General features: G+C 49.7%; 1 protein-coding gene across 1 annotated transcript; it reads right to left on the reverse strand.

The window, feature by feature from the left end:
• Positions 1-9,205: 9,205 nt before the first annotated feature.
• Positions 9,206-21,003, reverse strand: LOC310847176 (whey acidic protein-like). The gene is made up of 5 exons (XM_083744772.1): positions 20,879-21,003; positions 17,875-18,018; positions 16,314-16,466; positions 13,705-13,884; positions 9,206-9,324 (listed from the first exon to the last, which is right to left on the reverse strand). The coding sequence occupies exons 1-5, from the start codon at positions 20,976-20,978 to the stop codon at positions 9,299-9,301; spliced, it is 603 nt and encodes a 200-aa protein (XP_083600898.1). The 5' UTR covers positions 20,979-21,003; the 3' UTR covers positions 9,206-9,298.
• Positions 21,004-21,788: the final 785 nt, after the last annotated feature.

Genomic DNA, 21,788 nt, shown 5'->3' on the forward strand with positions numbered 1-21,788 from the left:
TACTGCAGTGCCGTGATTTGACAGGGGATGTACCAGGTATTATTTCCCAGGCAGTAAAGGAAGCCTCTGGGCTGAGCTTGCTGCTCGGGTAATTGGTCCCGCCCACCCTCCTTTTAAATCATATTTATTGATTTTCCAATAAAAAACATCCAATCATAATATTCCAAGTAAATAAATAAATAAATAAATAAATAAATAAATAAATAAGATCAAGTTATAGTCCAATTTGTATTTATTAATTTCTTGGGGCTCCCCACGGTCTGGATCTCTGGAGCAGATGTCCACATCTTAGTCCTGCTTCTCCTTGTTAGGTGCTTGTTAGGACAGGATGAACTCCACCTCCCCCCTCCAGTGTGAGATTTAGTCTTTGCCTAACAAGCACATGGAAAACAATGGGTTTGATTTCCCTCTGTCTGCTTTTCCTGGACAAAGAAGGGTTTGCGGGAAACGGATGTGGGGCACGGACAACTGTCGGGGCCCTTTGGGAAGGCCCTGCTCCTGCAGGAGGGGGAGGGGCAACTGCGCCAAAGGCCTTGGCCGTCTCCCCCTCATGTGTGCTCAGGGCAGCTCCTTCACCAGTAAGAGCACCCACCCAGCCTCCCCATTGCATTCCTGCACACCACAAGAGGGAAAGGGCCTCCCTAGAGTCCTCCCAGAATCCAGAATGGAGACAAACGACAAAGAAGGAGTTTCCAACTAAAGATCAGAAAGAACTTGGCCCATTCATCCTTAGAATCACGGAACCATAAAAATCATGGAACTATTGAGTCGGAAGGGACCCCATTGCATCTAGTCCAACCCCCTGCAATGCAGGAATCCATGACAGAGGGCCACCCAACCTCTGCTGAGAAACCTCCAAGGAAGGAGAGTCCAGACCATTCCACTGTCGAATGGCTCTTGCCCGGTGTGGTGTTCGGTCAGAATCTGCTTTCTTGTATCTTGAAGCCATGGGTTCGAGTCCTACTGGTGCATATAGGGACCTCCAAGCCAGAAAAGGCTTCCAGGCCTATTGTCCCAAAGCTGCTTTATCTTGTGAAACCACATTCCAAAGTGTCTGCATAAGAAAGGGATGATTTCCAGTCCCCCCCTTTGTTCTTATTGTACTATGGATGGCCTTGCTGGGGGCCCTGTTCCCTCAGGCATTCCCATATATAGAAAGGAATGCAAAGAGATCACATGCAGAAAGGTGCTGCTTAGAAAGAGTTCTTTCTGCGCTTGCTCAATGAACAGGCAATAGGGAAAGACCACATGCTGCTGGAGGAGACTCTGGAGACTCTTCACATCTTAGTCCTGCTTCTCCTTTTTTCCATATTTTCCACATCTCGATATTAACGCTTGGTAATTTTTTCCCCCTGGGTCCGGGATTTTCATTCATGTCAAACACCCTATACTTTCATCCACCAAATACAGCTTTGTTAATATATAATATTTTTTCCAACTGCCTTTTTATCAGCTCAGCTTTGTCTGATTTCGTTCTAATTCCGGGATGTTGTCCAAATCTGTTATCTTTGATGGCATAGCAACTTAATTGTCCAACCTTCCTTTTGAACTTCGTTAAACCAAATTAAATGATTCGGCAAAACTGTTTGCAGTATTAAACTGTGTTCCACAATATCAGTTATTTGGGGACCGATCGGCCTTTGGAAACCACACTCTCCCCCCTCCGGGCCCTAGAGGGTCCCGCCCACTCACCTAATCAGCGAATTGTGAGCAGGCGTGTGCCCCCAGGGGTGGGCTCACCCTACCCTTCCGGTATATAACAAAGGGCCCTGGCTTGCACTCCAGCCATGTTTCGTTGGCTCTCCCACCCTCCCTCCCTTGATATATTGCTGTCACTTCTTGTTCTGCTAGACCTTGCTATTGGCGGTTTGGGCATTTCATAGCTGTTTGAACTCAGGGGGGGGGGAGGGGGTTGTTTCTGCAAGACAAGCTGCTGATCCAGTGTCCAGTGCACAGCGGAATGATGAAAAGTACGTGCCAACATGCTCTATATTACTTTATTTACACTTCAAAGCTGGTAATTTACAGAAAAACATCTTCCCTCTGCCGGAGCAGAGAAAGGCATCCTCTCTCCTCTAAAGCACGGAGAGAATCACACTGAACTGCAAAGAACAGTGAAAAACAGGAAACCAGTGTACGTCACATCCAGTCTCCTTTCCCGTGAGAAAACCCAACAGCATTTGACTGTGGAATGTAAACATTGTCTTGTTACAAGCATTTCGCTGCTCAGTGAAGGAAGCAGAAACCAACATCCTCCCCCTTTCTGTGAACATCACTGGGCAGCGTGTTCGTACAATATCAGTACAAACCCAACTTCTGCACATAGGTACAGTGTTGATCCCTTGATACAGTCTTGGACAATACATCAGCAGGAATTTCATTACCTGGCATATAGGACACCGTTACGAGTCCCTTTTGAATACGTTCCCTAGCATGTTGCAACTTCAATTGCAAGTGCTTCGTGCTTTGCTTACAACCTTCAGAATTCAGCAAAGCCAAACATGCTTTGTTGTCCTGGTAAACCTGGATTGGACATTTGACAGGAATTTTTATGTCTTTGCACAATTGTAACAACCATTCACAATCCTTAAGTGAATAAGACAGTGCATTCAGTTCAGCTTCACAAGTACTTAAGCTAACTGTTGTTTGCTTCTTGCATGACCAATCAAATAGACCCTGATTGTACTTATAGCAAACTCCAGACGTACTTTTCCTGTCTGTAGTGTCACTTCCAAAACTTGCATCTGCAAATATCTCAAGACCACCAGACTTCTGATTGTTAAATCTCAGTCTGTAATGCATAGTGCCTTTCAAATACCGCGCTATGCGTTTCAGAGCTTTCCAATCCTTAACAGTAGGATTGTTGACTTGTCTGCTTAGCAAATTACAGCTAACAGCAATGTCAGGTCTTGAACATCTGGCAATGAAGTTTAGCTTGCCTAGCACACTTCTGTACAGTGTAGTATCAGAAAATGCTTCTCCAGTGTCATCTACCTGATAACCTGTTGTCATCGGTGTGTCTACAGGGTTAGCATCCATCAGGTTTAGTTTGCTTAACACATCAGCAATTTTACGTGACTGGTGTACTAGAATGTTACCATCTTGATCTCTCTCTATTTCCAGAGATAGGTAGTTGTTTACCTCACCAAGATCTTTCATGTCAAAGTGCTCTTTCAATTGAGCTAGGGCATTATTGTACATTGTGATATCCTTCCAAAAGAATAAAAGATCATCAACATAAAACAAACAATACAGTTTCTTTTGCCCCTCCTCTTTGACAAATACACATGGATCAGCTTTCCCTTGCTTAAAACCTAGAGAAAACAATACTTCAGTGAGTTTTGTGTGCCAACACCGTGCACTTTGTTTGAGACCATAAAGGGACTTCTTCAGAGCACAAACAAATCCCTGTTTTACCTGTACGCCATCAGGTGGAAGCATATAAAGTGATTCATCTAGAGATCCGTACAGAAAAGCTGTATTCACATCATGGTGACTAATGTGTAGATTCTCTTCTGCAGCTAGCTTGAGCATAAGCCTAATGCTCTCATACCTCACGGTGGGTGAGTAGGTCTCGTGATAGTCTTCACCTGGTACCTGTGCAAAACCTCTGGCTACCAATCTGGCTTTGTGTCTGACTATCTTGCCATTTTGATCTGTCTTCGCTTTGAAGACCCATTTGCTTCCAAGCAGTTTCATTCCTGGAACTACTGGAACAAGGTCCCATGTTTTGTTCCTTTCCAAGGAATCAAGCTCAGCCTTCATGGCATTTAACCATGGCTCAGCTTCCTTTGAATCCAAATCCTGGATTTCTTGGAAACTTGAAGGTTCAAATACCTTCTTGGAGCTTTTAACAGCTGTTACTGCTATCTTAGCAAACTCATCAGCAAATCTCTTTGGAGGTCTGCCTTTTGTTGCTCTCTGTGACCTACGAATTAGTCTTAAGTCTTCAATACTCTCCTCTTCCTTCTTAGGAGAAAAGTGACCTATTGTGAACAATGGTTCCTCCAATTCTTGATCAGAGCTTTCAGAGGGTCGCATAGAGGCTTTCGCACTCTTGAAATCCTCTGAATCACCCGATTCAGTTTCAGACTCAGAATCAGAACCTTCATCAGTGGGTGTGGGTTGTTGCGGTTGCTTTTGACTATCCTCAGTTTCATCACTGTCATCAGGATAACATTGGAAAATTCCCACATTCTCCCCCCACTTGGCATTGTACTCAACACTTCTTGTGAGCTTAATTGTCTTAGAGTCAGTCATCATTATTCTGTAAGACCCTTTCTGATAACCTAGAAAGATACCATGCAATCCACGCTTGTCTAACTTGGAGCTTTGTGGTGAGTGAACCCACATGTCAGAACCAAAAATTTTCATGTGTTTGATGTATGGCTTCTTGCCAAACATCTTCTCATAGGGGGTACAACCAATCGCTGAAGATAACCTGCGATTATAACTGTAAGTGAAACATGAGAGAGCTTCGGCCCAATAACTCTCTGGAAGATTGGCATCATGCAGCAAGGTTTTTAACCCTTGAAGCAATGTCTGATTTGCTCGTTCCGCAAGTCCATTCTGCCATGGCGAGCGAGGACTAGACAAATCGTGTTGAATTCCTTTCTCAGTCAGAAAAGCTTCAAACTGCTGAGAAGTGAATTCTCCCCCGCGATCACTGAAAAGAGTCTTTACCTTCTTACCATGCACATTTCCCAACCAAGCACAGAATTCCTTGAACCTTGGAAAAGCCTCTGATTTCTGCTTGAGATTGTACACATAAATATACCTGGAAAATGCATCAATGAGAACCATGAAGTACCTGTTTCCACCCAAAGAGGGCGCTAGTGGTCCAACCAAATCAGCATGAACAACCTGGTATGGTTCTGTAGCTTGCCTACTAGACACCTTACCTTTCGCAGCCATTTTTACTTTGTTTGCTGCGCATGCCTTGCACTTCATGTGGTACCTGCAGGGTTTAATAGTCATACCTTCAACCAAGGCAGGCATTTTAGATACTGCCTCAAAATGCAAATGACCAAATTTTCGATGAAAATCGTGAATACATTCTGCATGCAAACTTTTGTTAGAACCTGCAATGCAACAAGTGTCATCCTGCACAACATCATCAAAATACAAAACATACAAACGATCAACATATTCAGCATGCAATACATAATCATTTTTCTTTGTGATGATGCACCTTTTGTTCTTAAAGGAAACGTCAATTTTCCGCTCATTCAGCTGTCCAACGCTGAGCAGATTATGCTTGGCATCTGGCACATAAAGCACATCCTGTATCGATAAGTCCAAACTGTGAAGAACAACAGTTCCGTAGCCTTTACTGGGGATTGTGTGGTCATCCGCCTGGTGAATCGCACCTTCCTGCGGTGTAAAAGACACGAACAGTCGCTTATCGTTGCACATGTGATGCGTTGCAGCCGAATCAACAACGAAGAAAGATCTAGACGTCTTCTGGACCTCTGCAACCTTTGGAGTGAAGCGTGAGACCATTGCCTTGTGCTGCGTTGTCCTGGACACCGGACCTTTGCCTTTGCCTCGGCCTTTTCCACGCGATGAGCTTTCGCTGCGCTGCTCTGTCTTGGCCCTGGGATATTTGCATTCCCTCTTCATATGGCCTAGACGTCCACACGTGTAGCATTTCACTGCCTTCAAAGCTTTGGCGCCATCTGGTGGTTCCACTGCACTATGGGATGACGTCTGTGAAGACTCCCCCTTGCTGATGCAGCTATCACCCTGGCGGTCTGCTTCATTCTGAATCATGGCAGTATCACTGGCTACTGTGAGTTGAGCATTTGGCTGATTGGCATCAAATTCCCCACTTGCCTCATCCAGCCTTCTGCAGCTAGCCATCATGACTCTGGCATTAGCCTTCTGCGTCATCTCTGCTGCTTTAAATCAAGCTGCTTTATACAAGCTGCGTCTGTGTACAGCTGCTTCAATCCAAAAGCAAATTCAAAAACAGCCTCTGCTTTGTGAACCTGTGCCTTTCTGCTTAACTGCTTTGCTTATCTGCAGCTGCTTCAAACCGCATTCCAAAGGCAAGTTCAAAAGTGAAAGTTCTCTCTGCTGTCTTAAATTCATGCTGCGACACTGCTGCAGCTGCTTTACTTTCGATTTCCCCCAGCATAGGAAAAATTTATCCTTCTAGCCTTTTGCCTGTGCCACGGCAAAACCGGCTATAAAAGTTCAAAGTCCAGCCATAAAGCCATTAATTAGAAGCTGGCAGGCTGCCCGGAGCTGTAGCACATACCTCATCAAATCATCTTGACGTGCAGAGATATCGTCCGATCCGGCCCTCTGCATTCCGATCCTTTGCCGGCACTCCAATTCTTTGCTCCTTTGTTCCTTTGCCAGGAGCCCGACTTCTGGAGTCCATTCTCAAAACACTGCGTTGTTCTGGGCCCGGAACCAAATGTTGGAGATAAGCAGTGTCCAGTGCACAGCGGAATGATGAAAAGTACGTGCCAACATGCTCTATATTACTTTATTTACACTTCAAAGCTGGTAATTTACAGAAAAACATCTTCCCTCTGCCGGAGCAGAGAAAGGCATCCTCTCTCCTCTAAAGCACGGAGAGAATCACACTGAACTGCAAAGAACAGTGAAAAACAGGAAACCAGTGTACGTCACATCCAGTCTCCTTTCCCGTGAGAAAACCCAACAGCATTTGACTGTGGAATGTAAACATTGTCTTGTTACAAGCATTTCGCTGCTCAGTGAAGGAAGCAGAAACCAACACTGGTTCCCCCCAATGCCTCCAATGGACCCCCTTCCCACAATTCCCAGAGCTGCTTTACACTTAAAATAGAAAAAAAACTGTGTGTGTGATGGGGAACCTGCCATGATATGGGCAAGGGGGCAAGGGTCATGTCTGACCAGGCATTTGATTTGTGAATTTTTTAGTTTGTGAAGGAGGAAGTTGGGAGTTGGGGCCAAGGTCTTGTGAGTTTCTGTTTGCCACTGTGCGGTGCTTTGGAGTCACAAGACTGTTTTGCATTCCACACATTCCAGACTGTTGGAAGTCTCACAGAAGACAGATGTGATGTTTCCTGTTCCTTCGTTGTTCAGTTGCTCTTCTCTCACAGAGAGAGGATGTGTTTCTTTTCTGTCTGCGTAGCTTAGCAATAAAACTCTTTAGCCATGTAGCTCATAAATCTCATCCCTTTTGCTGCTTTGATTGTCTGCGTAATGGGAACGTGCTTGAGAGCCAGTGTGGTGTAGTGGTTAAGAGCGGTAGTCAAATCTAGGGAACAAATCTAGGGAACCGGGTTCGAGTCTCCGCTCCTCCACATGCAGCTGCTGGGTGACCTTGGGCTAGTCACACTTCTTTGAAGTCTCTCAGCCCCACTTACCTCACAGAGTGTTTGTTGTGGGGGAGGAAGGGAAAGGAGAATGTTAGCCGCTTTGAGACTCCTGAAGGGGAGTGAAAGGCGGGGTATCAAATCCAAACTCTTCTTCTTCATCATCATCAGAGGCTCAGGTCATTAATTATTGTCGGAGGCGATTGCAAAGGACTTGACCGGACGAGAAGGAGTAGCTTGGTCATAGGGGAGGCTCCGACAGTCTCCTCCCTCCTACCTCCCACTCCCTTTTAATCTTTGAAGCTGATTAGGAAATAAGTGTGAGTCAGATAGCTCCTGGGGCCACGTGAAATCCAGCCGTGGGCTGTGTGTTTCTGAGTGTTCCAGGCACATCACTTATGTTATCTGGGGAATCCTCTGCGCTGTTCGACTTTGGAGGAATTGCTGAGATAATTCAGGGCGTGGGGTGTGAGTCTTGTCCAAACAGACCTGTCTAGGGCAGTTTGAAGTGGAACAAGGGGCCCCATCCTGGGGCAGGGCTCCTTAACTTCTTGGCTGCTGTGCTACACAATATCAGTTTGCTCACAAGGAACCAGGGTGCTATAGGGGGGCTGTTATCTCCTGGCAGATGCAGCGCTTGTGCCAGGCTTTGGAGAAATGGCAGGGAGATTTCAAGGGAGGGAGGGTGAAATATTCTCTGCTGGGGGAGCATCCTGCAGGTCTCACAAGAGGGCAGATTCTGGCTACACTTTAGGAAGAACTTTCTGACAGTAAGAGCGGTCGGACAGGGGAACGGATGACCTCAGGAGATCGTAGACTCTCCTTCCTTGGAGGTTTGTAAGCAGGGGCCGGATGGCCATTTGTCAGGGGTCCTTTAGCTGTGATTCCTGCATTGCAGGGGGTTGGACTAGATGACTCGTGGGGTCCCTCCCGATTCAATGGTTCTGTATGCAAATGGTGGTTCACAAACAGTCAACAACAATAGCAACCCTACAATGGCACAGGCGGGTTCTTTTTATTAATTCCTCACACACATACAGAGCCCAAGAGGCACCTGGTTTCAGGGGGTCGCTGGTCAAAGGGAGCCAGAAGCATTTTAGGATTGTTTACTGGGTCTTCCTTTGCACGCCTGGAGAGGGGGGCTTGCTCTGAGCCCCCCTGCTAATGGACTGCGGAGGCCTCCATCTCTGTGGACAGGATGAACTCCACCCTCCCCCTCCAGTGTGAGATTTAGTCTTTGCCTGTGGAAGGGAGGTGTGAGCCGTCCCTCTCTGGCTGAGATCTTGCAACTCTGCAGCTGCACTGAGCTCTTGCTTAAAGTGCGGGTGGTGCTAGCTGGGTATTTTGCCCCGGGTGAAGCCTCCAGAGCATGGGTAGGGAAACTAAGGCCTGGGAGCCGGATCTTGCCCAATCGCCTTCTAAATCCGGCCCGCAGATTGTTCGGGAATCAGCTTGTTCTTTATATGAGTAGAATGTGCCCTTTTATTTAAAATGCATCTCTGGGTTATTTGTGGGGCATAGGAATTCGTACATCCCCCCCCCAAAAAAATAGTCCGGCCCCTCACAAGGTCTGAGTGACAGTGGACCGGCCCCCTTCTGAAAAAGTTTGTTGACCCCTGCTCCAGAGGAACGCCAATGAGGCTCCCAGCCTGTGTGTGTGTGTGCATGCGCAATTGTGCATGGGAGTGTGTGCCAAACTGGGTCTTTGACTGGGGTGAAACAAAGTCTGGTTTTGCCCCTGGTTAAAGCAAGCCTAGCTGGAAAGTCTGGGAAGGGAAAGGGCATGCCAGAAGCAGTGCCACAGGAGGCCAGAGGGCCAGAGGGTGGCAGGAGAGGGGAGCTCCCCATCTGGAAAACAATGCACCCCAAATGGCTGCACTGGATTTGGGGGGACCCTCCTGCAGAAGGCCCCCTCCCCAATGCTGTGTTCTGGACGGAAAGTCGTCAAGTCGACGGCCAGACCCAACAGTCCTTGGAGTCTTCCTTTAAGAGGTGCTGGATGTAGGGGACCCTAGAAGAGAAAGCTGAGTGGTCAGGGGGGGTGCTGTCCTTCACCCTACCAGGCCTCCCCACAAAAAGCACAGAGGCTGACACCCCCACGGGCCTTTGGAGCTCTGCCCCTTCCTCTTGTTTGTTTGTTTGTTTGTTGCATTTCTGTCCCACCTTCTCCTCCAAAGAGCTCAGGGTGGTCTGCATGGTTCTTGCCTTCTCCTTCAATCCGCACCACAACCTTGCAAGGTAGGCTAGGACAAAGGGCAATGAAGATCACACCTCATGAGCTTCATCCTAGCTGAGTGGGGGATTAGAACCCTGCCCTTTCCCGGGTCCTGGTCGGACACTGTAAACCCCTGCACCCCGTGTCTTCCCCCAGGGGTGCCTCAGCTAAAAGGAAGCAGCCAGCCCCACCAGCAGCCCTGGACGAGGAGCTGCTGGTCTGCCCTCCCCGTCCTTTCACTCTAATAATAATAATAATAATAATAATAATAATAATAATAATAATAATAATAATTTATTATTTGTACCCCGCCCATCTGGCTGGGTTTCCCCAGCCACTCTGGGCGGCTTCCATAAAAACCAGAAATACACTAAAATATCACAGATTAAAAACTTCCCTGAACAGGGCTGCCTTAAGATGTCTTCTGAATGTCAGGTAGTTATTTATCGCTTTGACATCTGATGGGAGGGCGTTCCACAAGGAGGGTGCCACTACCGAGAAGGCCCTCTGCCTGGTTCCCTGTAGCTTTGCTTCTCGTAATGAGGGAACCGCCAGAAGGCCCTCGGCGCTGGACCTCAGCGTCCGGGCAGAACGATGGGGATGGAGACGCTCCTTCAGGTATACTGGGCCGAGGCCGTTTAGGGCTTTAAAGGTCAACACCAGCACTTTGAATTGTGCTCGGAAACGTACTGGGAGCCAATGTAGGTCTTTCAAGACCGGTGTTATGTGGTCTCGGCGGCTGCCCCCAGTCACCAGTCTAGCTGCCGCATTCTGGATTAGTTGTAGTTTCCGAGTCACATTCAAAGGTAGCCCCACGTAGAGCGCATTGCAGTAGTCCAAGCGGGAGATAACTAGAGCATGCACCACTTTGGCGAGACAGTCCGCAGGCAGGTAGGGTCTCAGCCTGCGTACCAGGTGGAGTTGGTAGACAGCTGCCCTGGATACAGAATTGACCTGCGCCTCCATGGACAGCTGTGAGTCCAAAATGACTCCCAGGCTGCGCACCTGGTCCTTCAGGGGCACAGTTACCCCATTCAGGACCAGGAAGTCCTCCACACCAGCCCGCCCCCTGTCCCCCCAAAACAGTACTTCTGTCTTGTCAGGATTCAACCTCAATCCATTAGCCGCCATCCATCCTCCAACCGCTTCCAGACACTCACACAGGACCTTCACCGCCTTCACTGGTTCTGATTTGAAAGAGAGGTAGAGCTGGGTATCATCTGCATATTGATGGACACCCAGTCCAAACCCCCTGATGATCTCTCCCAGCGGCTTCATATAGATGTTAAAAAGCATGGGGGAGAGGACGGAACCCTGAGGTACCCCACAAGTGAGGGCCCAGGGGTCTGAACACTCACCCCCCACCACCACTTTCTGAACACGGCCCAGGAGGAAGGAGCGAAACCACTGTATGACAGTGCCCCCAGCTCCCAGCCCCTCTAGACGGTCCAGAAGGATGTTATGGTCGATTGTATCAAAGGGCGCTGAGAGATCCAGCAGAACTAGGAAACAACTCTCACCTTTGTCCCTAGCTCGCCGGAGATCATCAACCAGCGCGACCAAGGCAGTTTCAGTCCCATGATGAGGCCTGAATCCTGATTGGAAGGGATCCAAATGGTCCGCATCCTCCAGGCGTGCCTGGAGTTGTTCAGCAACCACGCGCTCAATCACCTTGCCCAAGAATGGAAGATTTGAGACTGGGCGATAGTTGGCCATACTGGCCGGGTCTAAAGATGTTTTTTTAAGAAGCGGTTTGATGACTGCCTCTTTCAGTGGAACTGGGAATGTTCCCTCACAGAGGGAAGCATTCACCACCCCGCAGAGCCCATCGCCCAGCCCTTCCCGGCTTGCTTTTATTAGCCAGGATGGGCAAGGATCCAGGAGACAGGTGGTTGGTTTCACGCGTCCAAGCAGCCTGTCCACATCCTCAGGGGTAATGGATTGAAATCGATTCCATGCAACTTGACCAGACAGAGCTCTAGCACTCTCCCGCCCCAGCCCTGCTCCCATGGTGGTGTCTAGCTCCTTCCGAATATGAGTGATTTTATCTGCAAAAAACTTTGCAAAATCGTTGCAGGAGATCTTGGAGTCTTTACAAAGCCCCGGTGGTAAAGGTGGTTCCGTTAAATTACGAACCACCTGAAAAAGTCTCCTGCTACTATTTTCTGCAGATGCAATAGAGGCGGTGAAGAAAGTCTTCTTCGCCGTCGCTATTGCCACTTGGTAGGCTCGACGATGAGCTCTAACCTGTGTCCGGTCAGATTCGGAGTGAGTTTTTTGCCACCGACGCTCTAGCCGTCTCAGCGATTGTTTCATCGCCCTCAGCTCCGAAGAAAACCACGGAGCTGTCCGGGCTCCATGCAATCGGAGAGGGCGCTTCGGAGCCAGACAGTCGATAGCCCTGGTTAACTCCGCATTCCAGCGGGCCACCAGGGAATCAGCTGAAAGGCCATCAACGTGGGATAAAGCATCCCCTACCACTCTCTGGAAACCATTTGGATTCATTAAGTGGCGGGGGCGGACCATCCGAATTGGTCCCACCTCCCTGCAGAGGGGAAGGGTCGCGGAGAAGTCCAGTTGCACCAGGAAGTGGTCTGACCATGGCACTTCTTTTGTTTCGCTTTTACTTAGTGTCAGATCACCAACATCGAGGTAAACACCAGGTCCAAGGCATGTCCGCTGCTATGGGTTGGGCCAGACTTATTCAGGGACAGCCCCATGGAGGCCATGCTTTCCACGAAGTCCCGAGCGGCCCCTTGTAAGGTCGTGTCGGCATGGATGTTAAAATCCCCTAGGACAACCAAACTAGGTGTCTCCAGGAGAAAATCTGCCATGACCTGAAGCAGCTCAGACAGGGAATCCTTGGTGCAGCGGGGAGGTCGGTACACCAGTAGGAATCCTGTACTGCCCCTATTGCCCAACTTCCAGAACATGCACTCAGAAAACTGGATCTTCCCAGTAGGACGCCTGGTGCAAACTAATGACTTCCTAAAAATCACTGCAACCCCCCCTCCCCGCCCACATGACCTGGGTTGCTGTGCGTAAGAGAAACCTGGTGGGCAAGCAGCGGCAAGGACAGGCCCATCTGCTTCCTCCAACCAAGTCTCTGTTACACATGCCAGGTCAAGTCCTCCATCCATGATCAAGTCATGGATGGCAGTGGTCTTATGAATCATTGACCTGGCATTGCACAGCAGCACCTTCAGGTCATGTGGGTATCCCTTGCTGATTCTACTATCCATCCGGTCAGGACCAGACCCGGAGGCAGGAATAGTCCTCAGACAACGACTAAACCTGCCCCCTCTGTAATGACATGGTCTAGTCTTAGCATAACTCCTCCTCCTACCCGTGATCACCGAGATCGGATGTCCCAGTGCTTCCCCCCCTGTGGAACTTGTCCCAGCCATCGTGTTGGCTGGGGCCCCACTCCCAGGCAGCCCTGATCTAGCCCCTTCAAAACAAAACACAAACTATACAGAACCACTAAAACAACAACAACAACAAAAAGGAACAGAACAATTATACTAAAATTAATCCCCAACCAAATATCCATCCCACCCACCCCCAACAATGGAAAAAAAGAAATAAAGAAATAAAAATTTAAATTGCCACCGACTGCTTGAGTACATTTTAAAGCACATTAACCACCTGGAACAGGGAAGCAATGGTAGAACACTTCCCACCCTTCCCCAAGAGTTTGTTCCAAAAATTTGTTCCTGGGCCACGCCCCCTGGGCCAGTTGGAAAAGGCCCTGGAAGGGAGCAGGCCCTGCAGTCCTCACCCAGCCGATGGTCCGAGGCCTCACCGCAGCAGGAGTCCCTTTATAGCCAGGAGAGAGGGCCTGGCCCCATTGGGGACCCTTCCTCTCTTATCAAACCCACCAGACTGTTTGAGGGAGGGATGTCCCAGCTGCTGGAGAAGAGTGCCGAGACCCCTGCCCCAAAGCCCACCCCTTATGCTCTTCCTAGGCCAATGGGGGCTTCGCGTGATGGATCCCCAGGGCAGCTGAGCCAAGTCCCTCAGCCCAAACAGAGGTGGAAAAGCAGGGATTTTAGCTGCATTCCCTGCATTGCAGAGCCCTGGGATCCCTTCCGACTCTATGAGCTTCCTGAGCTTCGCCAGCCAGGGTTGACCATCTTCCCATGGTGCCACCCCCGCCTCTGGCAGCTTCCTCACCTGGCCTGCCCCCTCCTGCCTTGGCAGCTTGGGGAACGTTGGTGCATTCCATGGAGAAGCCCGAGAAGCAGCACTTCTGGTCCCCCTTGCACTGCCAGTCGTGGGCACAGGTGTCGTTGCACGGCTCTCCTCCTCCCGAGGGCGTCTTCCGTTGCACCAGGGGGCATTTCCCAGGCTTCTCTAAAAGACACAGAGAGGCAGAGAGTGAGAGAGGGGGCGAGTCTTCTTGGCACTAGGCAGATGGAGTTTCAGGAAGGAACGGATTGTGCATGAGCCCAAAGTTTTTCCCAGGGCTGTGGCTGGATGAGAGACTTTGAGGAGCTGGGGTGGCAGAAGGGGATTGGCAGGAGAATAAGCAGCCAAGACGGCACGTTTCTTTCCTGTAAAGGGCGTGCCCTAATGGAAATTCTCTCACAGACACTTATGGATTCCATCTGGTAATGTATTTCTGAATCACGTCTGGCTAGTTGGGGATTTGGGGTGAACCTCTGTACTTGAACCCCCAAAAGGGAATTTTCTCCCACAGGTTTCCTTCCACCCAGGGCAGTCTTAACTATAGGCTCCAGGGGTGCAGGGCACCCAGGTGCCAGGCTCTCAGGGGTGCCAGGCTGAGAGTCCGGGGCCTGAGAGTTGAAGCCCAGGGAAGAGCTTGCCCGTCGATTGGAGCACCGCAGTGGGCTCTTCTGCTGCGAGCGGGTCTGCGCCGCGAGTTCAGGGGTGAGCAAGCTAGCGAGGTGCTGAGGCGGCCGGCCAGAGCTAGGTCTTTTAGGACCGGTGTTATGTGGTCTCGGTGGGCACATGCCTTAAAGAACCTAGGAATTGAGATAGACTACCCCTGGACCTGGAGGTTCCACCAGAAGATCAGAAGAGCCTGGCTGCTGGATCAGGCCAAAGGGAGCCCACCTAGTCCAGCCTCCTGTTCTCCCTGTGGCCAGCCAGATGCCACAGTGGCACAGAGTCCTGTGGGGGCCTTCAGCCTGGCACATGCACATGAAACGATCACGCCCCCACCTGACAGGAGCAGCCGAGTCTGGAGCTGATGCAGCCTTCAGGAGAGAGACCTGATGCCCTGGCAATGGGCACCCATTGCATCTCTTCCCCCGGGGCACAGCAGGGGAAGCGCCTATGTTTTAGAGACTGGCCAGTTTCCAGCTTTGCTACCATGCATGGTTTTCCCAGCAGTGATGTATGGAAGTGAGAGCTGGACCATAAAGAAGGCTGATCGCTGAAGAATTGATGCTTTTGAATTCTGGTGCTGGAAGAGACTCTTGAGAGTCCCATGGACTGCAAGAAGATCCAACCTCTCCATTCTGAAGGAAATCAGCCCTGAGTGCTCCCTGGAAGGACAGATCCTGAAGCTGAGGCTCCAAGACTTTGGCCCCCTCATGAGAAGAGAAGACTCCCTGGAAAAGACCCTGATGTTGGGAAAGATGGAGGGCACAAGGAGAAGGGGACGATGGAGGACGAGATGGTGGGGCAGTGTCCTCGAAGCTACCAGCGTGAGTCTGACCAAACTGCGGGAGGCAGTGGAAGACAGGAGGGCCTGGCGTGTTCTGGTCCAGGGGGTCATGAAGAGGCGGACATGACTAAACGACTCAACAACAACCACCCTGTAGGCACAGCTGAGCCATCCTAGATGGCCACTGATAGCCTTCATGGGCCACACCCTGTGGCAGAAACAACAACTGTCAGAGACATTGAGTCAACAGGGTGCAAGCAAAACAAAGCAGGGTGCTGGATCAGGCCAGTGGCCCATTTGGTCCAGCATCCTGTGGCCAACCAGATGCCTATCTAATCCTCTTGTAAAGACATCCAGGTTGGAGGTCCTTGCCGCTTCCTGTGGGAGAGAGTTCCATAGTTTAACTGCACTGCATGAATAAAATTGGTCCTGCCCCGAATAAGAGTGTAAGAAGAGCCTACTGGATCAGGCCAATGGCCCACGTAGTCCAATAATCCTCTCCCTTCTTGTAGCTTCCAGCAACTGGTACTCAGATGCATTGCTTCCTCTGACGGTGGAGGCAAAGCAAAGCTATCCTGGCTCGTAGCTACTGATGCCCCTCTCCTCCATTACCATATTTTTTGCTCCATAAGACACACTTTTTCCCTCCTAAAAAGGAAGGGGAAACATCTGTGCATCTTATGGAGCGAATGCATGGTCCCTGGAGCCAAATTCACCATCGGATCACATAGCATGTCCATGGCTATAGCCTGCACCAAAAAAAATCACGCATCCACTGTTTCGTGGTGCAAAAACGTGGTTACAAAGCACAGATCCACATGGATTCTCAGGATTTTTGCATTGAGCTACCCCAAACTCACCGTCAAATCACATATCATGTCTGTGGCCATAGCATGAACCACAAAAATCATACATCCACTGTTTCGTTCAGAATATTTATTTTCTTGTTTTCCTCCTCTAAAAACTAGGTGCGTCTTATGGTCAGGTGTGTCTTATGGAGCGAAAAATATGGTACTTTGTTAAAGCCATTCAGGTGGTTGGTCCTCACTGCCTCCGGTGGAAGGGAGTTCCATAGTTTAACTATGCACTGGATGAAGAAGGACTTTCTTTTCTCCATCCTGCCCCAGGTCAGGGCCGGTTTCCTCATTACCTTCAATGGGCATCCTGCACACTTGGCTCCCGCAGCCTGAGTCACAGCACTTCTGCGCCCCGGGACAGCTGGCGTCGTCCATGCAGGAAGAGTCGCACACCAAAGGCGCCTGGAGCTTCTTCAGCAGCGGTGGTGGGCAGCTGCCAGGCTTCTCTGGGAGCAGATAAAAAACAGAGAATGAGCAAGAGAGGGTCAATTCAAAGTGTTGGTGCTGACCTTTAAAGCCCTAAATGGCCTTGGTCCTGTATACCTGAAGGAGCGTCTCCACCCCCATCGTTCTACCTGGACACTGAGGTCCAGCTCCGAGGGCCTTCTGGCAGTTCCCTCGCTGCAAGAAGCCAAGTTACAGGGAACCAGGCAGAGGGCCTTCTCGGGGGTGGCGCCTGCCCTGTAGAATGCCCTTCCACCAGATGTCAAAGAGAAGAACAACTACCAGACTTTTAGAAGACATCTGAAGGCAGCCCTGATTAGGGAGGCTTTTAATGTTTAAGAGACTACTGTATACTTTGCTGGAAGCTGCCCAGAGTGGCTGGGGAAACCCAGCCAGATGGGCGTGGTATAAATTATTATTATTATTATTATTATTATTATTATTATTATTATTATTATTATTATGTCCAACCCCATGCAATGTGGGAATCACAGCACCTCGGCTACAGTGGAGCACTGCAGTATCGCCGGTCGCCCACAGCCTGCGCAGCACTGCCTTGTCTCTCTGTACCACCCAGTGCCCCTTCTTGAGGTTGGCAAGGTCTCGTGGTCCAATGGGCTGACTGCACAGCCCCTCTCTCTGTTCTTAATAGGACAGTGACTGAACCACAGGCCCGCTGCAATCTCTTCCCCAAGCCCAGAATTCGGGATCTGACTATGGCTGTTCAGCAGGGAAGGCACTCTGCCCATGCTCAGAAGCACACACAACTTCTTGGCACTTGGTCATGTTCCAAGGAAGGGCACTGTGCTCCAGAACTGTTTCTGGGGCTCAGGAACCACCCCCAGCTTAAATTCAACCCCATTTCTCTCCCTGGCCCAGGAACAAAAGGCCTACAGAAAACATGGGTAGATTTGCTCATGTCATCTGGGGTGCATTTGCACCCACCAACTTCGAGCTGAAGACCCTCCCCATGAGATTTTATTTATTTGTTATTTCATAAAATCTATACACCGCTTGTTTGTAAACAAACCAACAAAGCTCCAAGTGGAAAGAATCTGGAAGGAAACCATTAGAAGAATCAGCAGCAATAATTTAAGACATTCACAAGGTTAAAATGTCATTAGACTAGAAACAGATTAAAACTTGCATGAACTTTGTCAACAGCTGCCTGCGTAACAAAAATGCTTTTAGCAGCTTCCAGAAAGGGTATACTAGATGCATCTGCTTGATATCAACAGGCAGGGAGCTTCAAAGTTTGGCACTGCCACACCAAAATCCCAAGTTCTTACAAGTGCAGAGCGGGTACAATGTGGCACTCATAATGGTGCCAGTTCCACCAATCCAAGCAGCCCAAGGTGTGCATCTGGGCAAGGCGAAACGCTTCACCAGTGGCTGGCAAAGCACAGGTACCTTGGCTGGCAGGCAGGCAGACGTATTTGCAGGCAAATTCACAGCACTTCTTCCCCCCGGGGCACTCGCTGTCCGCTTCGCAGTCCACCTTGCAGGGGGGGTCATACAGCCCATTGGGGGAGGCGGGGCAGAATCCATCCTTCCCTGCAAGCAAGAGAGATGGGGAGAAAGGACCCAAGAGGCTGGGTGTGAGCACGATCCAGGCCCTCTCCTTGCCAGTCAGTCCTGGGCTCTGCATTTTGAGGGTGGGCAACCCCCCCTCCCAGGGAAGGTGCAAGGGGGCAGAGGACCATTTGTCCAATAATCCCAAATTCAGGGCCAGCCCAAGATATTTTGCCGCCCGAGACAAAGGAGAAGATGGCTGCCTCTCCCAGTTCCACATACAGAAACCTGTTTCCTGCACTGCAGGAGACTGGACAAGATCAGAGTTTCCCGTTAGCGAAGAACTGGAAAACACAGGAAGTACCAACAGTGGAAGATTGGCAGATGAAGATGATGGATTTTTCGGAGCTGGCCGAGCTGACTGGAAGAGTCCGTGACCAGAAGGAGGAGGAGTACCAGGAAGAATGGATGAAATTTAAAGACTATTTGGTTAAATATGTTAAGAGAACTTAATTGGAAAAGCTTGCAAACAATAGATAGGCTTAGGATTTAAATAGGTAAGGATAAGATTTAAGATGTTTAAAGTCAAATTAGAAAGAATGAAAGATGTTAAGTGACCAAGTTAATTTTTTGAGAAAACCGATTTTGGAAAACTGTTAAAATGACATATAATGAAATTCAACCAAGGGGATTTGAGGAAGTCACTCAATAATGTTACCAAGATTTAAACAGGATGTATATATGTATATTTGTTTGTTTGTTTTGAATTTGTGAAAACCAATAAAAAAAATTTGGGGAAAAAAAGATCAGCGCTTCCCAAACTTTTCATGTTCGTGACACACTTTTTAGACACACATCATTTCATGACGCAGTAATTCAGTTTTTCCAGCAAACTGGAGGTTAAACTAACCCCTTTCCGGCCCCAGGAGAAGCATGGGGAGCATTTGTGTGACACACCTACGACTGCAGCCAACACACTAATGTGTCATGATGCACAGTTTGGGAAGCTCTGGACTAGATAGACATAGCCTGCAGGATCAGGTCAGTGCCCCCTCTAGTCCAGCATCTTGTTCTTGCATGAGCTAACCAGATCTCCTGAGTTCTGGTTAGTTCAAGAACCCTCTCCCCTCCTGCGGTTTCCAGCAGCACCCCAAACACTTTGGGGTACAAACAGTTCAGATTGCAACTCTGCTAACCCGGAAGTAGTACCTCGGGTTGAGAACTTTGCCCCAGGATGAGAACGGAAATCGTGTGCCGGCAGCACGGCGGCAGCAGGAGGCCCCATTAGCGAAAGCGTGCTTCAGGTTAAGAATGGACCTCTGGAATGAATCAAGTTTGTAACCCCAGGTACCACTGTATTGCTGTGGGTGGCATATGCCAGCCCTGCCCTTCAGTGCCTTCTTGCCACCACTCCCTGACCTTCTCCACCAGCACCTGCCACCTGAGGCAGCCTCCTCACTCTGCCTAATAGCAGGGCTGCCCCCATCCATCTGCATCTGCAGAAAACAGCAGCAGGAGACTCTTTCAGGTGGTTCGCAATTTAGAGGAACCATCTGCTCCATTGGGGCCCAGTACGGGCCACATGATTTCCTGCAATGATTTTGCTAAGTTTTTTTTGCAGATAAAGTCGCTCAGATTGTTGCAGGGCCAGGGTGGGAGAGTGCTAGAGTCCTGTCTAGTCAAGTTGCGTGGGATCAATTCCAATCTGTTACCTCCGAGGATGTGGACAGGCTGCTTGGACGAGTGAAACTAAACACCTGTCTCCTTGATCCTTGGCTATCCTGGCTTATAAAAGCTAGCCGGGAAGGGCTGGGCAATGGGCTTAATTATTATTAAGGTGCGTCCTGAAGAATATCCCTCTCAACCACTCCCCCTCCCTCTCCCCCCACCTTGCTTTCCTGGTCCTGGTGGGGCCTCTCTGGCTCAGCCACCCCATGGTGGCCTGGAGCAGGGGACCCACCTAGCATTGCAGGCCCAGCTGGTGGGGAGCCAAGGAGCAAGTCCTTCCCCAAGGGGGAAAACAGGCTGGTTCTGCTCTGCTCCATGGGCTGCTCCAGCTGCTGTGACTCCAGCCCCCTCCCCAAACCCCCACCTTAAGAACACAAGGAGAGCCTGCTGGATTATGCCAAAAGGGGCCTCATCTAGGTGCCCCAAAGGGAAACATGCAATCAGTATTCGAACACAGGAGTCCTCCCCTGGCAGTTTTGCAGCAACTGGGATGCAGAAACCTTGCTGCCTCCAGAGCTATCCATGGCCCTCTCCTCCTGCATGATTTGTCTGACCCTCTTCTGAAGCCATCTCTGTTGGTGGCTGCTTCCTTCCTGCAGAAGGGAGTTCCAAAGTTTAACTCTGCACTGCACAAACAATTCCTTTCTTTCATCCATCCTGGAACTTCCAACAGGCAGCTTCGTTGGACATCCACAAGTTCTATTTTTTAGTTATTTATTTATTTTATTAAAGATTTTCTTGATTTACAAAAGTGTTTGCAATGTCTCTCTCATATTCCCCCCCCCCCCCCATGTAACATTTTTACAGATCAGTTTCATTTGTTGAGACATTAGGAAGAAAAGGGGGAAAGAGGTGGTGGTGGGGAAAGATGCATATAATAAGTAAAATAGAAACATCGTCACCCGTTCTAGTTCTAGGAGTTCTAGGAGAGTTCTAGGAGAGAGGGAGAAAGACCCCTCTCCACTTCCTCCATGGCAGGAGGAATCTTATAAATATCTATCATGTTGCTTCTTGCTCTCCTATGCTTCCTGCTTACCTTCTCTCTAAATGAAAACATCTCCCTCTGGTTCTGGACCTATTCTATGGGGAAGGAGGCTCCTCCTCAGCACCCAAGAGGGGATGGTTCAGCCCCCCTCCCTCCAGGGGGACCCGACTCCTCAAGTCAAGCTCTCACCTGTCCTCTCCTCTCCATAATCTGGGGACTGGACGGCAGCAGCAGCGCAACCCTGGAGCAAAAGGAGTCCTGTTAGGAGCCAGAGGACTCCTGCCTCCATGGTGCTCTGGGGAATATCCAGCCTGGAATATCCGGATCTGAGCCATGCAGAGGAGCATTAAATGCCTTCCAGGGCGGGGCTGGCTCCCAGTGACCTACCTGGCCAGCTGTGCCGGTTCTGCTGAGGGAGCAGCCAGCATTGGCCCAAAATAGCCCTCCTGCTCTGGGTTCTGGGAGAAGCATCGGCTGGGCTGCCTGGTGAGGCAGCACAAGAGCTCAGCCTTTCCTTGGCCTGTAGTGCCTGTTCCCTCTCCCTCCGGGCTGCCCTCCTCTGGGCACACCTGCCTCCGTTGCTCACCCCAGGAACCGAACCCAGCACCCCCCACAAAATGACCCTTTCCACATTCCTTGGCCAGGCCAAGGTGGAAGAAGAATTAGGAGCAGGGATGAAAACCAGGAGGGGAGCGGAGGGCTCTCTCTTGTGCTCAAATCTTGCTTGCCAATTTCCATTTGGAGCATTTGATTGGCCACTGTGAGAAGAGGATGCTGGACTGGCCTTTGGCTTGATCTAGCAGGCTCTTGTTATTTCCTTAATGTACCCATATTTTTTTTAAAAAAAATGATTTGGAGTGTAGAATCATAGAACGGTAGAGTTGGAAGCGACCCATAGGATCCCTTCCAACCTAGCAGTTCGAAAGCATGTCAAAGTGCAAGTAGATAAATAGGTACCGCTTTGGCGGGAAAGTAAACGGCACTGCTCTGGTTCGCCAGAAGTGGCTTAGTCATGCTGGCCAATAAAGTGAGATGAGCACCGCAACCCCAGAGTTGGCCACGACTGGACCTAATGGTCAAATGTCCCTTTACCTTTACC

This window comes from Podarcis gaigeae (assembly GCF_964106915.1).
Source record: "Podarcis gaigeae genome assembly, chromosome: 6".
Lineage (NCBI taxonomy): Eukaryota > Metazoa > Chordata > Lepidosauria > Squamata > Lacertidae > Podarcis > Podarcis gaigeae.

What these genes read in the sequence shown, in the direction of transcription:
- LOC310847176 (XM_083744772.1), bottom strand. Translation starts at nt 20,978, where the DNA reads ATGGAGGCAGGAGTCCTCTGGCTCCTAACAGGACTCCTTTTGCTCCAG. An exon ending in CTGCCTGCCTGCCAGCCAAG is followed by an intron (nt 16,467 to 17,874) that starts GTACCTGTGCTT and finishes ATCTGCTCCCAG; the next exon opens with AGAAGCCTGGCAGCTGCCCA. An exon ending in GGCAGGAGGGGGCAGGCCAG is followed by an intron (nt 9,325 to 13,704) that starts GTGAGGAAGCTG and finishes TTTCTCTTCTAG; the next exon opens with GGTCCCCTACATCCAGCACC.